A 17635-nucleotide genomic window follows, 5' to 3' on the forward strand; every position below is an offset into this window, starting at 1 on the left:
TGAAACATAAGAGTCGTACCTCGAACTGAAACCGTGCAGGTCTGGTTTTTGGACACTTTTAGCTGTACATCCATATTTCTGGCTTATCGAACGTATTGTCGTGTGCTCGATGAGCAGCATGGAGGTGAAAGGACTGCCATTGGTAAGTTTCCGCCATTGCTCTTCACTAGCGCAACGGTCTGGACTCGGGCGTGCCCTGCAAAACTGCATCATAGATCTGGAGTAGCTCGACCTGTGGCCAGCCGAACACAGCGGTCCGCCTCGGTCGAAACTTGCTCAGCTGCTCAGCTCCTTTCAAACCTCCACTCTTGGTTTGATATGTAGTAGACCTGCTAATTCGTCGCGCGAACGATCGCGCCCTCCACAGGCGCACGAGAGTGCGGGGATGCCGGACCCATTTCCATCTTGTACGTCACCAAAACTTCAGTCGACTTACTCTCGATACCGGCGCAAGGGCTAACATAGCGTCCAAAAGGCCCTTCGAGCCTCGCAAACGCTATCAGGCCGCTGTCGAACTATCTGGGCCTCACGACGCTCCCGCTTCACGTACACGAAATTCTCTTCGCATACGCACTGTACGAGGGCATATTCCGGTTTCTGTCGCCGCTCCTTTCACGGACACTATGGCCGAGGAAGTACAACTCCTTCTCTCGCCGCAACAGGCTCAACTGGGACGCCCACGTCGTCTCCATGTACCAGGCACTCTTCATCAACACCGCAGCTCTGTGGGTCATCTTCACGGACCCTGAACGACGTATCCAGAACGAGCCGTCAAACTGGGCTGGGAGACTCTGGGGCTACAACGGCGCGATAGGGATGTGCCAGGCTTTCGCGGCAGGGTACTTCCTCTGGGATGTTTTGGCGAGCACGATTCATCTGGACGTCATGGGCATGAGCAGCCTGGTGCATGCGATCGCGGCCCTCGGAGTCACGAGTATTGGATTTGTTAGTCAAGCGGACGCGGCTGGGTCGCGTCATTTCATTTCTTTCGTTCCCACGTGCTAATTCGGGCGACAGCGACCCTTTGCAAACTACTACGGGCTCAACTTCGTGCTCTACGAGCTGTCGACGCCGTTTTTGAACATCCATTGGTTCCTGGACAAGGCAAACATGACGGGCTCGACAGCCCAGCTCATCAACGGCATCTTGCTGCTGGCCTCATTCGGCGGGTCGAGACTGGTGTGGGGAACGTACCAGTCCTGGATGATATACAAGGACATCTGGCACGCGTGGAACAATCCTCGGCCGTCGACGGCAGAGTGTCTCAAGTACGCGCTGTACCAGCGGCGCGGGGCCGGCTTGGAAATTCCGCTGACATGTCGAGAGCTGCCGAACTGGCTCGCTCTCCTGTACGTTGGGGCAAACACGGCCCTCACCGTGCTCAACTTCTACTGGTACTCGTTGATGATCGCGGCGGTGCGGAAGCGCTTTGTACCAAAGGACGAGAAAACCGGGGCAAAGGCTAATTCAAGAAAGAACAAGCAGACGTAATGACATTGGAACCCTTCAACTCTGGACTAATGCCATGGAATTTGTTGATAGCATGATGATCAGTAAGCTTGTTATGTTTATGATTTCTTCCTTTCGATCGCGCATGTGTTCTCTACCCTCTCAACATAGCTGACTATCTGCTAACCCTGGACTTCTTTTCGAGTTCGACCAAGTCCAATCAGCCGTCTTCGCTGGGGCGCGTTTGGATCTGTTGGAATATCGCGCGTTGGACCTGAACCAACGAGCTCTGTTTCGTTATCCTCCTCGTCCTCCGTGGGATTGTGTAATTTCCAATCGGCTCGTCGCTGAATAGTAGCGCGTAATGTGCCTTTTTTTGTTGAGCTGTTATGAGATTCCCTCAAGAAGTAGGCTGTATCGTTTATCCCAGCCTCATTTTGGGGGCTGGGTATCTCGTCGTGCTCGTGATCTCCGGTAATGATTTTGACTGGACTCCCCTTGTTTTCTGATTCCGACTGGAAGTCCTTATGTAAAAAAGTATTTGCGGACTGTGTATGGTAATCAGGCTCGGGATCTGAGCCTAGGTCACTCCCCAAATTACTTCCAAAATCACTTCCTACATCACTGTCAAGGCCGCTGGCGTCCTTCCATAGATGCCGCGAACGCTCTTTCGTCGTCTTCGTCTGCTGTCTATCCGAGTTGATTAGAAAAGAACCAGTGACCATGAAATACGCTGTCATGGCTACGAAGACGGACAAGAGAACGAGGAAGAGTGCCCGGCGATGGTCGTAGTCCTGCTTAACATATTCATGCATGTTGTACGGTAGGGACATGATTCAACGCTACAACATCTGCAAAACGATATGGATGGTTGTGGAGTGGAGAAAATTTGACAAGTGGAGTTGATGTTCGCACCAGACATTTCATTGCGTCAACTCTCTTCGCCCTTTTTACTTTGGTTTGTCTTGACCGTGCTCGTTTCTGTTTGAAATGCGAAGAGAACAAACCAGGAGAAGGAGATATGCTTGACTCACAGGTTGATCTGCAGATGCACACAGCGTTTGTGTCGAATGATTGCTAAATACACGTCCTCAAAGAAGGGAGCTTCAGAGAAGTAAGAATTGTCGTTGATTTTGAATGGCGTCGAAGGATCGCATGGGTAAGTCTCACGACGTCAAAATCAGACCACCACCAACATCGCTGGGAAATGGTCTAAGCTCGTCCATTTGGTCTTTATTCGCTACTAGAATTTTGAAAACACAGTCTGATATTCCCTTATAAACTATAGATCATGTTTAAATCATGTTTTAGAACTTCCGCAGCATCTCCGGGCGCGATGCCTAACACTGTTTATAGATATACCTAAACCATGAGCTTGAAAATTAAGCATGATCTTGTCTTTCCATTTCCATTTCCACTTTCCATTTCTCTTTTTTCTTCATCTACGACCTAGGTTCGATACTGCGAGAGTTGGATGCCTTTTTCCCTCACATTTGTGGAGATAAATCCTGAGAAAGTCAGCCTCCGCAGGCATCGTCCTCCGCGCTAGGATCTCCGGATTTGCCATTACCGCCGACTCCAAAAATCTCATGTACCAACGCTGTCGCATCTAACAACGACAGGCAACATGGCTGCAGTATCGGCAGATGCAGCTTTTCAAGCAAAATCATTAGTATGTATCCAACGCAATGCGAAACTCGACGTCGCTGAAAGAGCTTGGGTGTTGACGTAGTCTATAGTACCGACAACTATTGCGACAGGCAAACCAGTTCGCCTCATATAACTTCAGAGAATACGCAAAGCGAAGAACGAAGGATGCATTTCGAGAGCACCAGAAAGAGACTGATGAGAGGATCAGACAGGACTTGATACAGAAGGGACTAAAGGAGTTGCAGGTGATGAAGGTGTGTTTCACGTCTGGCGGGCCATTCCAATGTCCATCTCAAGAGACTGCCCAAGAAAGCGCTGACGCCAATGGACATTGCTGACTGTGAATTACAGAGGCAAACAGTTATAAGTCAATTCTACCAACTTGATCGGCTAGTAGTCGAAGGTGGCAAATCGGGCAAGCAAAAAGGTAGCTCCGGAGAGATTGTGCGGCAAAAGGACACTGGGTGCGTGTGAATCGTCTTCGATAGCAGCTTGGACGCTAACGGAATGCTTAGATTGGATTGAATATCGGATATGAGCAGTGTACGATTTTGAGTGTGCATACGAGAGGGGAATTTGTACCATATAGGCACGGCGTTGAATAAACCCTCCCCCACACAACTGCCTCTCCACTAGATACGCAACGCATTCGCAAGAAACACGCACCAAATTGGTTGCTAACTGTATTAGATGGCATTTTGGTGTGCGATTCACCAGCTCATTGCAAGTACTGCGAAATGATCAATTCTCAAAGTTTTTAATACCTTTTCCGATCGCAATGGTCAGCTAGTATAGTCGCGAAACCCATGTGATATTTTAATGTCGCAGTCAAGATTCGCCTCTTGCAGAACTACACTCATTCTCAAATCTTCTCTTGCGGCATGACTGAGATGCACGATAGTGAGTTTTGTGTCATGTAGTATTTAAACATCAGCAGATCACAGCTCTGTCTCAAGATATATTTATCCCATTTCTAAGATTTACTACTCTCCATAATCTTATAACTCTACCATCTGGTGTAATTGTTCGCTGTCTGGGTGGAGTTTGGCGATCAATTAGGCTTTTGATACGAGGAATAAGCAGCCACGGATAGTAAGGCCAGACAAACCCTAGAGGAACTGCGTGCAGAGTATATATCTAGTAAGCTGCCCATACAGATGACGTTTTGAAGTCAACTCACTATGCACAGATGTCTTTGCCAATAACTGTGTCGCATTTGCCTCTCCAATATCATGTTGTAACACTGTTTTTATCCCTTGCTTACACCGTTCTCAATACGATGCCGCGAACTCTGACAATGCCGGTTCCGTCTATACTTTGCTCAAACCCATTTCTTTACGCATTTCTTGATCCCGCCTCCCGAGGCTAGTTCCATGACAAACGAAGCGCTCGTGTCTTGCCTGTCCAATGATCGCGCGTCGTACAGCCAAGTGTTGGCCTCACGCTTGGTTCTTGGCGATAGTTCCTCTTCCTCTTCTTTTACGAGGTTGCGAGATCTTAAAATAGTTTTGTCGCAAGGAAGCTCCAAAAGAGCCCTTGCTTCCGATCCTCCCTCAAGAACTCCTGACTTCCTTGAAGTGATGCCCTTCTTGTCAATGGCGGAGCTGATTCGTGCGGATTGGAGTCTGATCTTATAATATCGTGATGTTGGTTTGGCATTACGATTACGAATTGTGCATCGGTGGAGGTGATTTCAAAAAAGGGGGGTTAGATTCACGAAGTATAAAGTCTTGAATACATAAATTAGACTTGCGCCCTCTGGACGACTTGACCCTCTCAACTTTTTTGTCTGATGCCCGCACTAACTCGACTCGGTCCTTCCATCATATAATTCAAATCCCCTTCAGTTGCACTGCAATACATTGATTGCAGCTCTTTCCTCCCCGATAGTATGCGTGTGGTATTTGCCACCTTTGTTTGCCTCTTGGCATCAACAACATCAGCCTTTGCTAGGGACTTCGGTAGAAGGGATGCTAAATACCTGCCCGCACCTCCAGCGCGCCCAAAGTACCAACCATGTGGCGGTTTCACAATAGAAGCTCACAATTGCCCGGAAGGCTACATCTGCATCGATGACCCGTACTCTGGGGGATGCGGCATGGCATGCGATATGCCGGGTATCTGCGTTAAGCCTACGTTCTGTGGCGGGTTTGCTGGTACAAAATGCAAGAACGGCTTGAAGTACGTGATATATGCTGACAAGGGGAAATGTGCTAAAATCGTTCAAAGGTGCGTCGATGACCCCAGAGACAGCTGCGATCCTAGCGCAGGTGGAGCAGACTGTGGTGGAATATGTGTATGATTGATGGAGGTTCAAACTTGAGTGAAAAATGTTTCGCAGGGCCTTTGCCTTGAAATGTTTACGGCACAGATTCATTGAATGAAACAAATCTACCTAAGTATAGATCTCGCGACTGTCAACAAATGCCTAAAAGCAGCAAACGTAATAATTTCAATGTTCACAGAAGAAGAAAGTTTCCTGCGTTCGAGTTAGCTTTTCGTGCGATTCTGGTGTTTTGACTTACTTGTGCAAGGGCATCGTTCAGTTGATCAACCATCATGCCTCTTTCTCCCATAAGTTTATCCCTAATCTCGCACTGTTCATCATAGCCCAAGGGGAACCCTTCAACCATGTCGATAATATTGTCGAAGATTTCTTGAGGAAGACTGGAGAATGGAGCTACCTTTTTAACCTCCTGTGCCCACCAATCTTTTTGCTGGGGAGGGACATTCGCTGTCGACAACACTGGTATATGAGGATCTACGAGAAACATGGCAAGAAGCTTGCGGTGTCCCGGCTTAGTCTCGTCCTTTAACTTGAAGCTGCTAACGCAATGCTGAAGCACATTTGGAAATGCCAACATGCGTCCCTCTCGTGTCAGTACTTTTCCAAGCTCCTGTATAGCAGGGCCTTCTTGCTCAACGCCGAAATACGCCTCGAGCGAAGTATACTCGGATTGCGCCGGCTTCATTGTCAGTTCTTCCACGTCAATTGACTGTCTGAAACTCAAGTAGCTGTCTGTGATGTTTTCTTGGTCGTAGTAATAAAGCGCGGTCGCACAGATGTGTTCATTCAAGGCTCCTTCTACATGCCACGATCCATTTTTGTACTCTGGTTTCTCCGGCGTAAGTTGGATGTTCGCCAACTTAAAGATGATCTGGAGGCCGGAGGTGGCAAACTTTTTTCGCAGATCAACAGGACGAGCTCCTGCGGGGTTCTTCTGAATCCGCTCTTGAAAAGGGGTAAATGGTTCCGGCTCCCTCTGCTTAAGCACTCGATTTTGTTCCTTCCAGTCGCGGTAGTCGTCGTCATCCCACCAAAAGTCAGAGCTCTCTGAGTGGTCGCTTGCGCCCTCGTATTTCACTCCTTCAGGAATGAAGTAGTCGTCGTCGCTGCTGCCGTCTATTCTCAGCCTGATGCGGTTATGGAACCAAGATAGAGTCTCATTCCATAGGGGGATAGCGCAGTCAACAAGCTGCTCCAGGATAGGATAAAGTTCTGCATGCTTTGCAGGATGGAGTCCATTGATGTAGCTAGTGATGGCAGCAGTGCCGTCATCGCGAAACTTGATGTCTGCTGGCAACCATTGAAAGGAGCCCCAAACGGGGAGTTCGCTGGGGTTATTCCATGCGCTCAGCTGGACCTTATGAGTAATTTGACCGGGCATGGTTTGTACCACTTCGCCGGCTCCAGAGTATTTGGCGCACTCTTCAAGGGGCACCTTTCCATAAGGTAAAACCCGAGATACACCGTAAATGAGTGGACACATGCTTGGGTGAACTAAGTCAAGAACCATCTCATTTGAGCCTGGATGCCAGTCCTTCTTGTGCTCTGGCACGTTCTCCATAGGCTGAACACCGCGTTTCAAACCATCAAGGATGGAAGCGGAGACAAGAACATCTGATTTAACCACAGTTACTTCGGCGTCTAAGATGGCAATCGTCCTTGTCGTCTTGAAACGCTCTGCCTTCTCGCGAAGCTCTGCCAAACACTGTATCTGCATTTAGTATTTCGAATACAATCAGGGGTCAGCTCAAAACGAACGTGCTTGAACATTTCTTCTGAAAGAAACTCGTCCTCAATGTCCTCATGGTATTTGCAAGCTTCGGCACGCCATTTCTCTACAATTGCATCATCAAAGACTTTACGTTCCCATTCCGGCTTCTAAATAATCCGTCAGCGCCGAGTCTTCTTCCGAAGGGTGTTTTGGGGAGAGTTGGCCATACATCTGTAATCTGATTGACAAATTCGAGCATCCTTCGCTCTCGAACAGTCACGCCGTCGCTGGCCATGGGATCAGCGATTCCGTGAGGAAATCGCTCCCATTCCTCGTCGTGTCTGTTCCATCGTGGCAGAAAGTCAATGGGCAACCCGAAACCAGGTAATTTGAGTTGGTTGCCATTGTTATTCGATCCCGCCGTGTCACCATCTTTGCTCAGACCTTGGATCTCCTGAGCAATGAGCGAACCCATCTCCATAATAAACGAAGCAAAGGATTTCATGTGGTGAGTTCAAGATTTCGAACAATTTGAAGGAAGACGTTGATTTAAAAGTACGCGGTCTAACAACGTCTGGGCAAGCCACATTCCAGCCGTCACCGCCAATCGTGTGGGTATTCTCCAGGCAACACAGCACCCTCGCTCCATAGTCATGCCTAACTACGGCTAACTTGTACTCTCGATGTAGAGTCAACGTTGCTTAGCGTCGGTTAGCTGGCGTTGCTGACTGTTGAGTTTGGAAACGCTACCCCTGTTCAATGGAACACCGAGAAGGCTGCCGCTACGTTTACAGCTAACCAGGGACACGGACTCGTGCCCAGGCTAAAGTTCGAATGCATAGCATGAAACACTCTACCTGCACTTACTGCGAAAGGATGAAGAAGCACATGACGTTGGAAGTGAGAACGACACGTGATACTCGTCATTCTCACATTTACGCTTTGGTTAACACCTTCTGTATCGTAACACTTCGAACGCCTTGCGAGCGGGGAAAGGTTTCGCTCAACGTCAAGGTCCCACCAAAGATTCCCTCTTGATCATATTCACACCGGCCGTCGTACAAGCCAACATGGGGATTTCGAACGGTGCTGTCGAGCATGCGCAGCGACATTCTCGTCTCATGTCGTTGCCGGACGAGCTCCTTCTGTGCGTCGTGGAGCAAATCGATGACACGCCATCTTTGAGGAGCTTTATTTTAACGTGCCAGAAGGCACAGAGCCTAGCAGAGCCATGCCTCTGGCGCAGTATTGTTATCCGGAATGGCGAGCAGGCCAGGATGCTATTCGGAATGTTTCTCAAGCGTCGCGAGCGCAGAGCTTTTGTCCAACATGTGGACGTGAAGCATAAGCTCGACTCTCAAGGGGAAATCGGTATATTCGATGGCCAGATTGGTCTCTTTAGCAACTTGAGGACATGCAAGATAGAATCTCCATGCCCGAACGACAATATTGTCTACAGTTCGACGGGCGAATTCAGTGATGGGGAGGGACAGCTGCGGTACTGGAATGATCTGCCAAAGTTGAACAATGTCCAATCATGTCTGTCATCACAACCCAGGTTGTCATTATGTACCTATCGCTAAACGCCTTTTCAGTACATCTACACACACATATCCGGGGAACGACATATTTCGATCTCTGCAATGGCAAAGGCTCGATCATTTTCCAAAGTCCTACGCTTCGCCACATCCATTTGGCATGCACAGACATCACGACCGAGATTGTCGAGTCGCTTCGGGGCTGTGACATTAAAACCCCACTAGAAACACTTGTTTTTGAAGAGTGCAACATCGACTCCGACGCACTCGCGGTTATTCTTTCGCTGCCAAAGGCGTTGAAGCGCTTAACTCTAGGCGAACGACTCTATCATTTCCACGACCCGCCGTCTGAGTGTCTCTCTCTGAGCGGGCCCGGTCTCGCTACCGCCCTGAAGCACCAAGCGCACTCGTTGGAATACCTCAAACAAACTCAAGTGTACAAACCGATTCAGAATCATTGGTTTAACCTCTCCGAATCGGAGCGACAACGCCGATTCTGCTCTTCGGACGCCCTGCCATTCTTCCCATCGCTCAAGGAGATCGACTTGCCCTACGGATCACCCCTCTATGCAATTGTTAAGAAAGCACCGCCTCAACTTGAGAGGATCAGAGTGCACCATTTCCACGGGAGCTTATTGGGACAGCAAGACGTTTTGCTCAAGACCTTGCCTCGTGAGCTGAACATAATGAACCAGCGGCGCCTCTCGCATCTCGAGCTCATCTTCCCAGAGACAAGAACAAACCGCCAAGACACGCAAGAGCAGTGGCTCGAAACGCTCATGGATAAACTGATCAAACATGGGCCCTTTCGTCACGAGTCGATGCGCACGAACATTTGGGAGTTTGCCAGGAGACTTCGCACGAGGGACATCCGCCTGACCATAGACTGGATTCGCAGTGCTGGATACATCCCTCCTTTCATGGACGGCGAGATCTTACCGACGCAATTCAACATCTACGATTCGGATCGGATCGACGTGTTCGGGCACTACGAATCTGGGCGAGTGTTCAGAGACAAGGAGTGCGAAAGGCGAGCTAGGCAGGAGGGCATATATCAGGGGCCTGAACCACAATTCTCGGAGCATGATTTGGAGGAAGGAGGGACGGAGGAGGAAGAGGAAGAGGAAGAAGAACTTGTGATTCTGTGATCGCAGCGTGAGTGGGCATGATGGGCAAGACGTAAGTGCAGGACAGACTCCTGCTCGAAGCTTGTAAATTTTTCTGCTAGTAATACGCGCTGTTGCTGGCGTAGTCAGCTTTTGGCCCGGGAAACGCGCCCGGAGGTTCGTGGAGTGCATCATTGTCCGAGTCCTCGGCGGAATCGGGTTCATCGCCGTACATCTTCAAGTCGCTGGGCTCTGGTGGGGCTCTCATCCTCGCGAGAACGTCTTCCTCTAACGAAGGTATCTCATATGGTTTGGGCTGGTGGCATTCCCGTCCAGATGGCATGTTGGACACCAAGGGGTCAAAAGACGGCACGATCTGTACACTAACCTGTATTTTCAAGAACCGACACGTCAGCCGTGATTAACACGAAGTTGTCGAATGCAAGTGCACATACTGTATCGTTCATCTTACTCCACTTTGTGCTCAACATCTCCAGAACCCGCCCTTCCTCAAAGCGCCCGGCATCGCTTCCCCACTCCGCGTCTCCTCTTTCCACCTTCCGATCCTCCCTCCTCTCCTTCCACGAATTCTTCAGCCTAGAGAAGCCTCTGGACCGCCCCTCGTCCTCCGCGAAGCCCAACTCCCTCTTCGCGGCCTTGAGCCACGCGAGGCCCTCGCCGATCTTGCCCTGCGCTTCAGCATCCACACCGAAAAATCGCATGGCCTTGGCGCGAGCGGTAGCCTTCAGGTCCTCCAAGTAGTTCACCAGCCGCTCGTCCACGCCTTTGGTGTTCCGCACGGCAGCAAGACCACGTCCAGCGTGCTCTGATGCCGCGAGACATAGGCGCGCGAACAGATGGGCACGCACTTTGGGCATCTCGACGCCCTTGAACATCCAGTCCTTGTTGTTCGGGTTGCGTTCGTCCGCGACGGCGGCGGGGAACGGGTCGTCCTTCAAGACCGCTATGAGGGTGGCCTCCGCGAGCGCCATGCTCGCCAGCGCGCTGTAGGTGCTCGGCGTGATATCAGCCACGTGACTGGTGCCTTTCGCCTTTTCGCTCTCGGACTGCGCCGCATGCGCGGATCCGCTGGCCCTCTGCAGCAGGTAGTTGAACACGGCGTGCGCCTGAAGCAGGTAGCCTACCGCGGTCGCCACGGCCTTCTTCCTCTGCTCCTCGCTCAGGGGAGCCCCCGCGCGCTCGTACAGCGGCCGCAGCTGCGCCCTGGCGAGCAAGAAGTATGTGCATCCCAACGAGCCGAGGACGAATCCAAGCTCGCCCTCCAGGCTCTTAACCTTAACGCGCTGCGGCTCTCTGCCCACGGGCCTGCTGCTCAAGCACGCGCGCCACTCGCTCTCCACCTCGCGGATGAGCACGACGTCGACCTCCTCGCCGCAGACGGAGCCGTTGCTCAGCCCTGCGTCGAGCGCGAAGAGATACGGGATGTAGTCGTTCAGCGCGTTGAGGACGCTGGACAGGTTGCCGGGCTTCTGGGCTGCGGGAAGCCGCTTGTGCCGCTTGAGCGTGTCGCGGACGAGGGCGCGCGACGAGGTTGCCGCGGTGGGCAGCGACGGATGCGTCGAGCTCGTGAGCGAGGCTGCGAAGGACAGGTGCGCGGTCGTGGGCAGCGCAAAGGGAAACGGCATGCTGGCCTCGTCCTTTGCGTTCCTTGTGTGAGCTGTCTCGGGGCTGCGATCGCCTGCTTCTTCGGGTGCGGAGTGCGAATACAATGCGCGCTGGACGGTTGGGAAACACTCCTCCTCAGATTTGCTTGGAGGGGGCCAGCCCAGCGGGACCAAGAACGACGGTCACAATTGCTTTCGCCGTCCTGACTTTGCTGCTCGGGCGGCGAAACGTCATTGGCGGGGTGCGCCAATCAGGTGCCCGACCCGGAAAGGCTTCGCAAGGCTGGACATAAGGCAACCCACTCTGCGCATTTACGCTCCGCTTTGGAACGACACCACCACCGACTGAGACGTCACACCACCTGACTCTCACCATGCCAAAGCTCCGAGCACAGGACTGCGAAATCGTGGCGCTTGAGGCGACGAGCCAGGAGGCTCTGGTCCTAGGACAAGATTCAATGGGCTCTGCAAGTGGCCTCCCGGACGTACCACCTTGTGGCTGAAGAGGGAAAAAAAATCATCCAATTTCGTTTCCACTTTCTCAGCACAGTTACTGTACTCCGAGCCTATCCGCGGCCAAACTTCTGGGTACCCCGTGGTATCTTTCACCGGGAAGATAGAGGGACTCGAGACCGGACAGGTGGGAAGCACGACACGGACTGAAAAGTCATGAAGCTGGCCTTACCCGGTCACATAGCTCTACTCACGGATTCCCGCTTCTGACCCTGCCGTAGGAAGAAGCAAGAGCGAGCAGCTGTTCATCTTCAGAAATCACGCGACGATTGCTCTTCACTACTGCATTTACTGCGGTTATTTTTCCATGAAGCTCCTCTCCCTCGGGGCGTACCCTGCACCGTGGAAGTTCGGGGAACTATGAAGATTGGAAGAGAAGGAATGACGAAGACTAACAACAATCGACAGGCAGACACAACCCGTATTATGAGCTACCTAAAGCGTATAGCACACATGCAACCCGCCATATTCGGCAACTTAGTCCTCGTTTCCCCAAGTTCTCAGGACCGCCATAGCGGGCAAAGCTATCGCGCGAGTCCGTGAAAGCTTTCTGGGGAAATGAAATGGACATGAACGATGTAGAGGCAAAAAAACTTCGTGGTCTATCGCGAAAAGTCAAATGATAACTAGCAAGATGAGGAAGCGGAGGCCAACTTCCGTGTATAAGGCCCGTCGCACGTGCACACCCAAGTACAAACGCCTATAACCCCGTTTCCCAGTCGGAAATCCAAAGAGGCCCGCTGCACCCGTCGGACTTTCGTGACTTGGTCTAAGGTGTATCAAGCTCTGCACGCACTTCCAGCAAGCAGTACCAGGAGGTGGTAACGGAGGAGGATGCATAACTCTTTCGCTTACAAATATGCTAGCCGAAATTCCCATGATTCTTTCATACACCCTCGTACTCGTCTTTTTTTCATTTCAATCATGTAATCTTTTTCGATTCCTCGGCCGTTGGATGTAAGCCTGCCGCTCCAAGGAAGGCTCAGTAGCTTACTGCGACGCGCACTGCACGCGTTCGGCGCCCGGATGCATATCGTCTTCGTCTTCATCCATGGCGTTCATGCCCCGTCTGCCGCCGTCACGCTGAGGATCGTACTCGTCGAGTAGGAAGTCCTCGATCATGGCATCCGGTGGCGGAAGTTGCGGTTGAATGCGTGGTGGAAGTACCGACTCGAGGGCCCTGACCTGCTCTGGAGTCATGGACTCGCCGTCTGGACCGCTGATCCGGGTAGGGAATTTGACATCGAACTTGATGTAAAGGTTGCCATAGTCGTGGTGTCGGAAAGAAGGCATACCCTGGCCTCGGACCACCTTGACAGCGCCTGCCGATACTATTAGTTTATGGCATGTCCCTAGAAAAAGAGAGTTACAGAGAGATGTGCATACCTGGTGCAATGCATTCTCCGGGGATAATCTCAACGTCAAGCCACCTGTCGTCAAGGTGCTCAATGTATAATCTGCCGCCGACAAGCGCCGTGAGCAAGTCGATCTCGGCCTGATAGATCAGGTCATCGTCTTGTCTCTGGAAGCGAGGATGTGGTTTCTGTTCAATCTCAAAGACGACGTCGCCAGGTTCAGCTCCTGGCAACTGGTCGCCCTCGCCTCTGAACTCGATCTTGGTGCCGGCGCGTACACCTCGGTCAACATGTACATGAAGTACCTTCCGCTCGACGATCGTCTTTTTGCCGTTGCACTGCTTGCATCGATCCTTGTCCTTAATGATCTCGCCTTCACCCTGGCAATCTGGGCAAACAGTCTGGAATCGTTGGATCATCGGACCCATCTGACGCATCATTGTCTTCATGCCGCGACCGTCACAGCCAGGGCACTTCTTAACTGCGCCGTCCTTGCCACCAATGCCGTGACATTTGGGGCAGATGACCGATTTCTGAAGCGCGAGTTTCGACACCTTGCCCTTGTAGATGTCCTCAAGGCTGACCTTGTGCACGTGCGAGATTGTGCGCGCCTTCTTTATCGCAGGCTCGCCTCGCATGCCACCACCGAACATGCCTCCGAAGGCACCGCCACCTCCGAAGAACTGCGCGAACAGGTCTTCGGCGGCCATGCCTCCACCACCCATACCACCCTGCTCTAGACCCTCCTTACCGTACTGGTCATATAGCTGGCGCTTGCCTGGGTCTGAGAGGACTTCATATGCTTCTGAAATCTCTTTAAATCTCTGCTCAGCTTCAGGGCTCTTGTTCTTGTCTGATAAGTCCATGTCAGTCCCGAGAACAACGACGCTGAGTACAAGGTAGAGAGAAGTTGTCAAAACGTACCTGGGTGAAATTTCAAGGCACCCTTCTTGTAAGCTGATTTAAGTTGCGCCTCGGTCGCGTCTGGGGGCACCTATTCTGTTGTTAGCAGCTGATCTGTGAGGCAGCGGCAGTCTCGGCTTGCTTACCCCGAGGCAGTCGTAGTAGCTTGTGTCTTTGACCATTGTGAAATGTGTTTGAAAAACTCGAGGTATAAAGGTAGAGAGGAAATGTGGAAGAGACGGAAGGGGGAAGAGAGACTAAACGTGACACGGGCTTGTACTTTGCTCCGAAGCCACGACCTGAGAGTTTGTGTATGTGTGTGTGTGTTTGTGTCGCGGGTCAATTTTTTCGCTTGTTCAAAGTTTGTATGAGGTTTCGAGGCCGTACACACAGCGCCGAGTCTACTTTAAAAGACTATGACGAAGCTGCGAAGACAGTTAGTGTAAGTAGAAATGTCTAGAAGCGTGCACGAGGCTGACGAACGCAGCGTTGCAGATTCAGCGTGAAGGGTGGCGGAGGGCAGAGTTGGTTGCGAGTGCGTCAAACGTAAGGGCCAATCGGCGGCCGAAGAGACGGGCTGAGATTGTCTTATGTCATGGAGGCATCTGCGAGGGGGCGACGGGAGCAGAAAGGGCAGAGAGTACATACCTTTGCGAACAGGTTTGGGCGTGAGATAAGGGGAGCGAGCTGGAGAGCGGTGTCGGCGCGACAAGAGCGTATTGAAGAGGAAAGACAAAGAAAAGTGTTTGGTGCAAGCAACAGACAAGGCGTATGCGGCTAGGGTGGGTTAAAGTGTGCGCTTTGGTGGAACTGGCGCTGAAGCCTTTTGTGTGTCCGCCCGAACTTTCCAGGGCGCCAGCCTTTGCGAGGGCTGCCGCGGCTGACCAATGACAGCGTCGCTGCGCGTCGAGAGAAGGTTCCAGAGGTGTCTATCGCTGCTCGGCTGTTCCCAACCCTCTGTGCCCCCAAGCCCGCTGAACACCGGACGCCGCACCCGTTCGTCGCCAACACGCACATTGTGAGCGAAGATCATTCACGAAAAAACTTTGCTCTGATCGGCGGACCTCAAGCACGTCACAATCCTCTGAGCCGGATGATCCAACCCAGGCGCACGAAATGTACCTACAGTGGGACATCTTTCGCTCTGCGTGCCGTTCATCATCCGCTCGCGCGGGCATTCCCGTATCGAAAGGGGAAGGCTAGCTTGCAGCCTGAGGCCTGATTTCAGCCTGAGGCCCAAGTAGATCCCTGCCGTTATCGGTCCTCCCACGGTGCAAAGCAAGTTTATAGTCATGAGCAGGAATCCAAGATAAAAATAATTACCAGCCGGCCCATACGCCAGTTAAAATTCCGAGACTCGCTCTGAGGAGTCGTCACGCAGAATAAGCCTGTTGATCCGCCGGATTTTCTCGCTTGGCACTTGCAGCTCTCGTGGCAATGTGCACCCGCGACGACAGCAAGTGGGAGGCCGAGCCTGGCTTCCAAGCTGCTATGGAGGAGGCACGGCAAGGCTCGAAGGAAGGCGGGTAAGTCATCGCGGTCACCCCGTGTCTTTTTTCATCGTCTTGTTGCTCACTGTAAAAAGCGTGCCTATTGGAGCTTGTCTAGTCGGCGCAGACGGCAAAATACTGGGGCGAGGTCACAACATGCGCATCCAAAAGGGCAGTCCGACGCTTCACGTGCGTGCACACCACGTCACCCGCATCCTCCTTCTTCTGCCGCTGCCATGCTAATGTGCATTTGACAGGCTGAAATATCCGCTTTGGAAAACGCGGGGAGACTGCCCGGATCTGTATACAAGGGCGCGACCATGTACACCAGCCTGAGCCCGTGCGACATGTGCACAGGAGCCTGCGTCATGTACGGCATCAAGCGCGTCGTCATCGGCGAGAACAAAACGTTCGTAGGTGGCGAGAATTACCTCAAGACGCGAGGCATCGAAGTTGTCGTGCTAGACTGCGCGGAGGGCAAGGAGCTCATGGCCAAATTCATCAGAGAGAAACCGGAGGAGTGGTACGAGGACATCGGCGAGAATCCCCCTGCGTGAATAGAGAGTCCGTCAAAGATTCTACTTTCATTTATTTCTTTTTTTTCTCCTCCTTTCCCATTTTAGGATCTACGTGTCTAGCGTGATGCTAATTCGACGTCACGCGTTGCAGCTCTTGAAAGTAGAATTTGAGATCGTCCGGGTTGACAAACGGCGTTATTCCGTGCCCAAGGTTCGCGATCCAGCCCTGCTTTCCCCCGCCAAAGCCCGCTGCCATCTCTTCGACCACTTTGGTTATCGATTCATGGCTGCCGTACAGCACACCTGGGTCCGCATTGCCTTGCAGCGTCTTTCCGTACGAGCGGGCAAGTTTGTATGTCGTGGCCGGGTCATGTAACCAGTCCAAGCCTATTACATCGTACTTTGTTTTGCAAAGATCCTCCACCGCATACCAGGCTCCCTTTGCGAAGACGGTCATGGGTACACGTTCCAGTCCGAGCTCTTCCAGACGCCTAGGGAGGTTGTCGGCAATGTGGACAAGGTAGGGTAACGAGAACTGCTTGAAGGACGCGGGAGACAGCTCCCCTGCCCACGAGTCGAACACTTGGATAATCTCAGTTTGTCAGTATCGTGACCGTGAGTCTACGGAGTGGTCATACCTGAGCACCAGCTTGCACCTGCAACGCCAGGTATTCGACGCAAAGCTCTGCTATCTTTTGCAATAGCGCTTTGCTAGCGTCTCCGTACTTGTACATCCACGTCTTTACCTCCTTGAAGATTTTGCTTCCGCCCCCCTCGACCATGTAACACATCAGCGTCCACGGCGCACCACAAAACCCGTACAGTGGTACTCTCCCTGCCAATTTATGCCTCGTCATGGTGATTGCCTTGTACACATAATCCAGCTCCTTCGCCACATCCACGGCACGATCCATCACCTCGCGATATTGCGGGTCCTTAGGCGACTTGAGTGGGTTTGGGAAGTGCGGCCCCTTCTTGTCCACCATGACGACTTCCATGCCCATGGCTTGCGGGATCACCAATATATCGGAGAAGATGATGGCTGCATCGACCAGTCCTTCGTATCGCTCGATCGGCTGTAGTGTGAGCGTGGACGCAATCTCGGGGGAGCGACAGCACTCGAAAAAATCATGATTTCCCTTTGCCTCATGATACTCGGGCAAGTAGCGTCCAGCTGTACGGTGTTAATACCATCAGCACTTTCGCGCCTGGCCTAAGCCGAGCTTCTAACCTTGACGCATCACCCACGCCGGCGCACGCTCCGTCTTCTCGCCTACAGCGTGTTAGATACCAACTCTTTCATTCTTGACTGCATTTCGATTACCTCTGGCTGCGCGAAGCAGAAGGTCATTTTTGAGGGGCTCGAATTGCGGCGCCATTATGCAGTCAATTGTGTGACTTGTGGGCTAGGACGGAGCATTTTTGGTCAAATGCAGGTCCCCCTCCCCGCGGTTATGGATAATTTCGTGCTAGCCTTACGCCAAGAATTT

The 17635-nt window shown here is 52.0% G+C and overlaps 9 protein-coding genes across 11 annotated transcripts; 4 read left to right on the forward strand and 5 right to left on the reverse strand.

Moving 5' to 3' along the window:
* The first annotated feature begins 161 nt into the window (after positions 1 to 161).
* On the forward strand, positions 162 to 1682 carry PV09_04847. Of its 2 annotated transcripts, XM_016358274.1 has the most exons (3): positions 162 to 407; positions 476 to 945; positions 1018 to 1682. In XM_016358274.1, the coding sequence occupies exons 1-3, from the start codon at positions 386 to 388 to the stop codon at positions 1489 to 1491; spliced, it is 966 nt and encodes a 321-aa protein (XP_016213892.1). In that variant the 5' UTR covers positions 162 to 385; the 3' UTR covers positions 1492 to 1682. The 2 variants fall into 2 exon arrangements, with proteins under 2 accessions (XP_016213892.1, XP_016213893.1); XM_016358275.1 differs by lacking the exon at positions 162 to 407 and having other exon boundaries at positions 454 to 945.
* Positions 1481 to 2595, reverse strand: PV09_04848 (uncharacterized protein). Its single transcript, XM_016358276.1, has one exon. It carries the CDS (start codon positions 2280 to 2282, stop codon positions 1632 to 1634), a length of 651 nt encoding a protein of 216 aa, XP_016213894.1. The 5' UTR covers positions 2283 to 2595; the 3' UTR covers positions 1481 to 1631.
* On the forward strand, positions 2592 to 4080 carry PV09_04849 (uncharacterized protein). The gene is made up of 4 exons (XM_016358277.1): positions 2592 to 3121; positions 3189 to 3353; positions 3451 to 3563; positions 3615 to 4080. The coding sequence occupies exons 1-4, from the start codon at positions 3077 to 3079 to the stop codon at positions 3622 to 3624; spliced, it is 333 nt and encodes a 110-aa protein (XP_016213895.1). The 5' UTR covers positions 2592 to 3076; the 3' UTR covers positions 3625 to 4080.
* A 1247-nt stretch (positions 4081 to 5327) lies between these two features.
* PV09_04850 (uncharacterized protein) lies at positions 5328 to 7814 on the reverse strand. The gene is made up of 4 exons (XM_016358278.1): positions 7327 to 7814; positions 7145 to 7264; positions 5625 to 7091; positions 5328 to 5578 (listed from the first exon to the last, which is right to left on the reverse strand). The coding sequence occupies exons 1-4, from the start codon at positions 7600 to 7602 to the stop codon at positions 5552 to 5554; spliced, it is 1890 nt and encodes a 629-aa protein (XP_016213896.1). The 5' UTR covers positions 7603 to 7814; the 3' UTR covers positions 5328 to 5551.
* Positions 7815 to 7959: 145 nt separating this feature from the next.
* PV09_04851 (uncharacterized protein) lies at positions 7960 to 10203 on the forward strand. Its single transcript, XM_016358279.1, has 2 exons — positions 7960 to 8636; positions 8693 to 10203. Exons 1-2 carry the CDS (start codon positions 8168 to 8170, stop codon positions 9781 to 9783), a joined length of 1560 nt encoding a protein of 519 aa, XP_016213897.1. The 5' UTR covers positions 7960 to 8167; the 3' UTR covers positions 9784 to 10203.
* Positions 9759 to 11570, reverse strand: PV09_04852 (uncharacterized protein). Its single transcript, XM_016358280.1, has 2 exons — positions 10197 to 11570; positions 9759 to 10129 (listed from the first exon to the last, which is right to left on the reverse strand). Exons 1-2 carry the CDS (start codon positions 11385 to 11387, stop codon positions 9860 to 9862), a joined length of 1461 nt encoding a protein of 486 aa, XP_016213898.1. The 5' UTR covers positions 11388 to 11570; the 3' UTR covers positions 9759 to 9859.
* Positions 11571 to 12280: 710 nt separating this feature from the next.
* PV09_04853 lies at positions 12281 to 15077 on the reverse strand. Of its 2 annotated transcripts, none has more exons than XM_016358282.1 (5): positions 14786 to 15077; positions 14284 to 14562; positions 14159 to 14228; positions 13266 to 14087; positions 12281 to 13201 (listed from the first exon to the last, which is right to left on the reverse strand). In XM_016358282.1, the coding sequence occupies exons 2-5, from the start codon at positions 14317 to 14319 to the stop codon at positions 12870 to 12872; spliced, it is 1260 nt and encodes a 419-aa protein (XP_016213900.1). In that variant the 5' UTR covers positions 14320 to 14562; positions 14786 to 15077; the 3' UTR covers positions 12281 to 12869. The 2 variants fall into 2 exon arrangements, with proteins under 2 accessions (XP_016213900.1, XP_016213899.1); XM_016358281.1 differs by having other exon boundaries at positions 14621 to 15077.
* Positions 15078 to 15087: 10 nt separating this feature from the next.
* PV09_04854 (uncharacterized protein) lies at positions 15088 to 16258 on the forward strand. Its single transcript, XM_016358283.1, has 3 exons — positions 15088 to 15663; positions 15723 to 15816; positions 15885 to 16258. The coding sequence occupies exons 1-3, from the start codon at positions 15575 to 15577 to the stop codon at positions 16182 to 16184; spliced, it is 483 nt and encodes a 160-aa protein (XP_016213901.1). The 5' UTR covers positions 15088 to 15574; the 3' UTR covers positions 16185 to 16258.
* PV09_04855 (uroporphyrinogen decarboxylase) lies at positions 15915 to 17570 on the reverse strand. Its single transcript, XM_016358284.1, has 4 exons — positions 17470 to 17570; positions 17377 to 17418; positions 16784 to 17319; positions 15915 to 16737 (listed from the first exon to the last, which is right to left on the reverse strand). The coding sequence occupies exons 1-4, from the start codon at positions 17522 to 17524 to the stop codon at positions 16273 to 16275; spliced, it is 1098 nt and encodes a 365-aa protein (XP_016213902.1). The 5' UTR covers positions 17525 to 17570; the 3' UTR covers positions 15915 to 16272.
* Between the last annotated feature and the right edge of the window lie 65 nt (positions 17571 to 17635).

Source organism: Verruconis gallopava (assembly GCF_000836295.1).
Source record: "Verruconis gallopava strain CBS 43764 unplaced genomic scaffold supercont1.14, whole genome shotgun sequence".
Lineage (NCBI taxonomy): Eukaryota > Fungi > Ascomycota > Dothideomycetes > Venturiales > Sympoventuriaceae > Verruconis > Verruconis gallopava.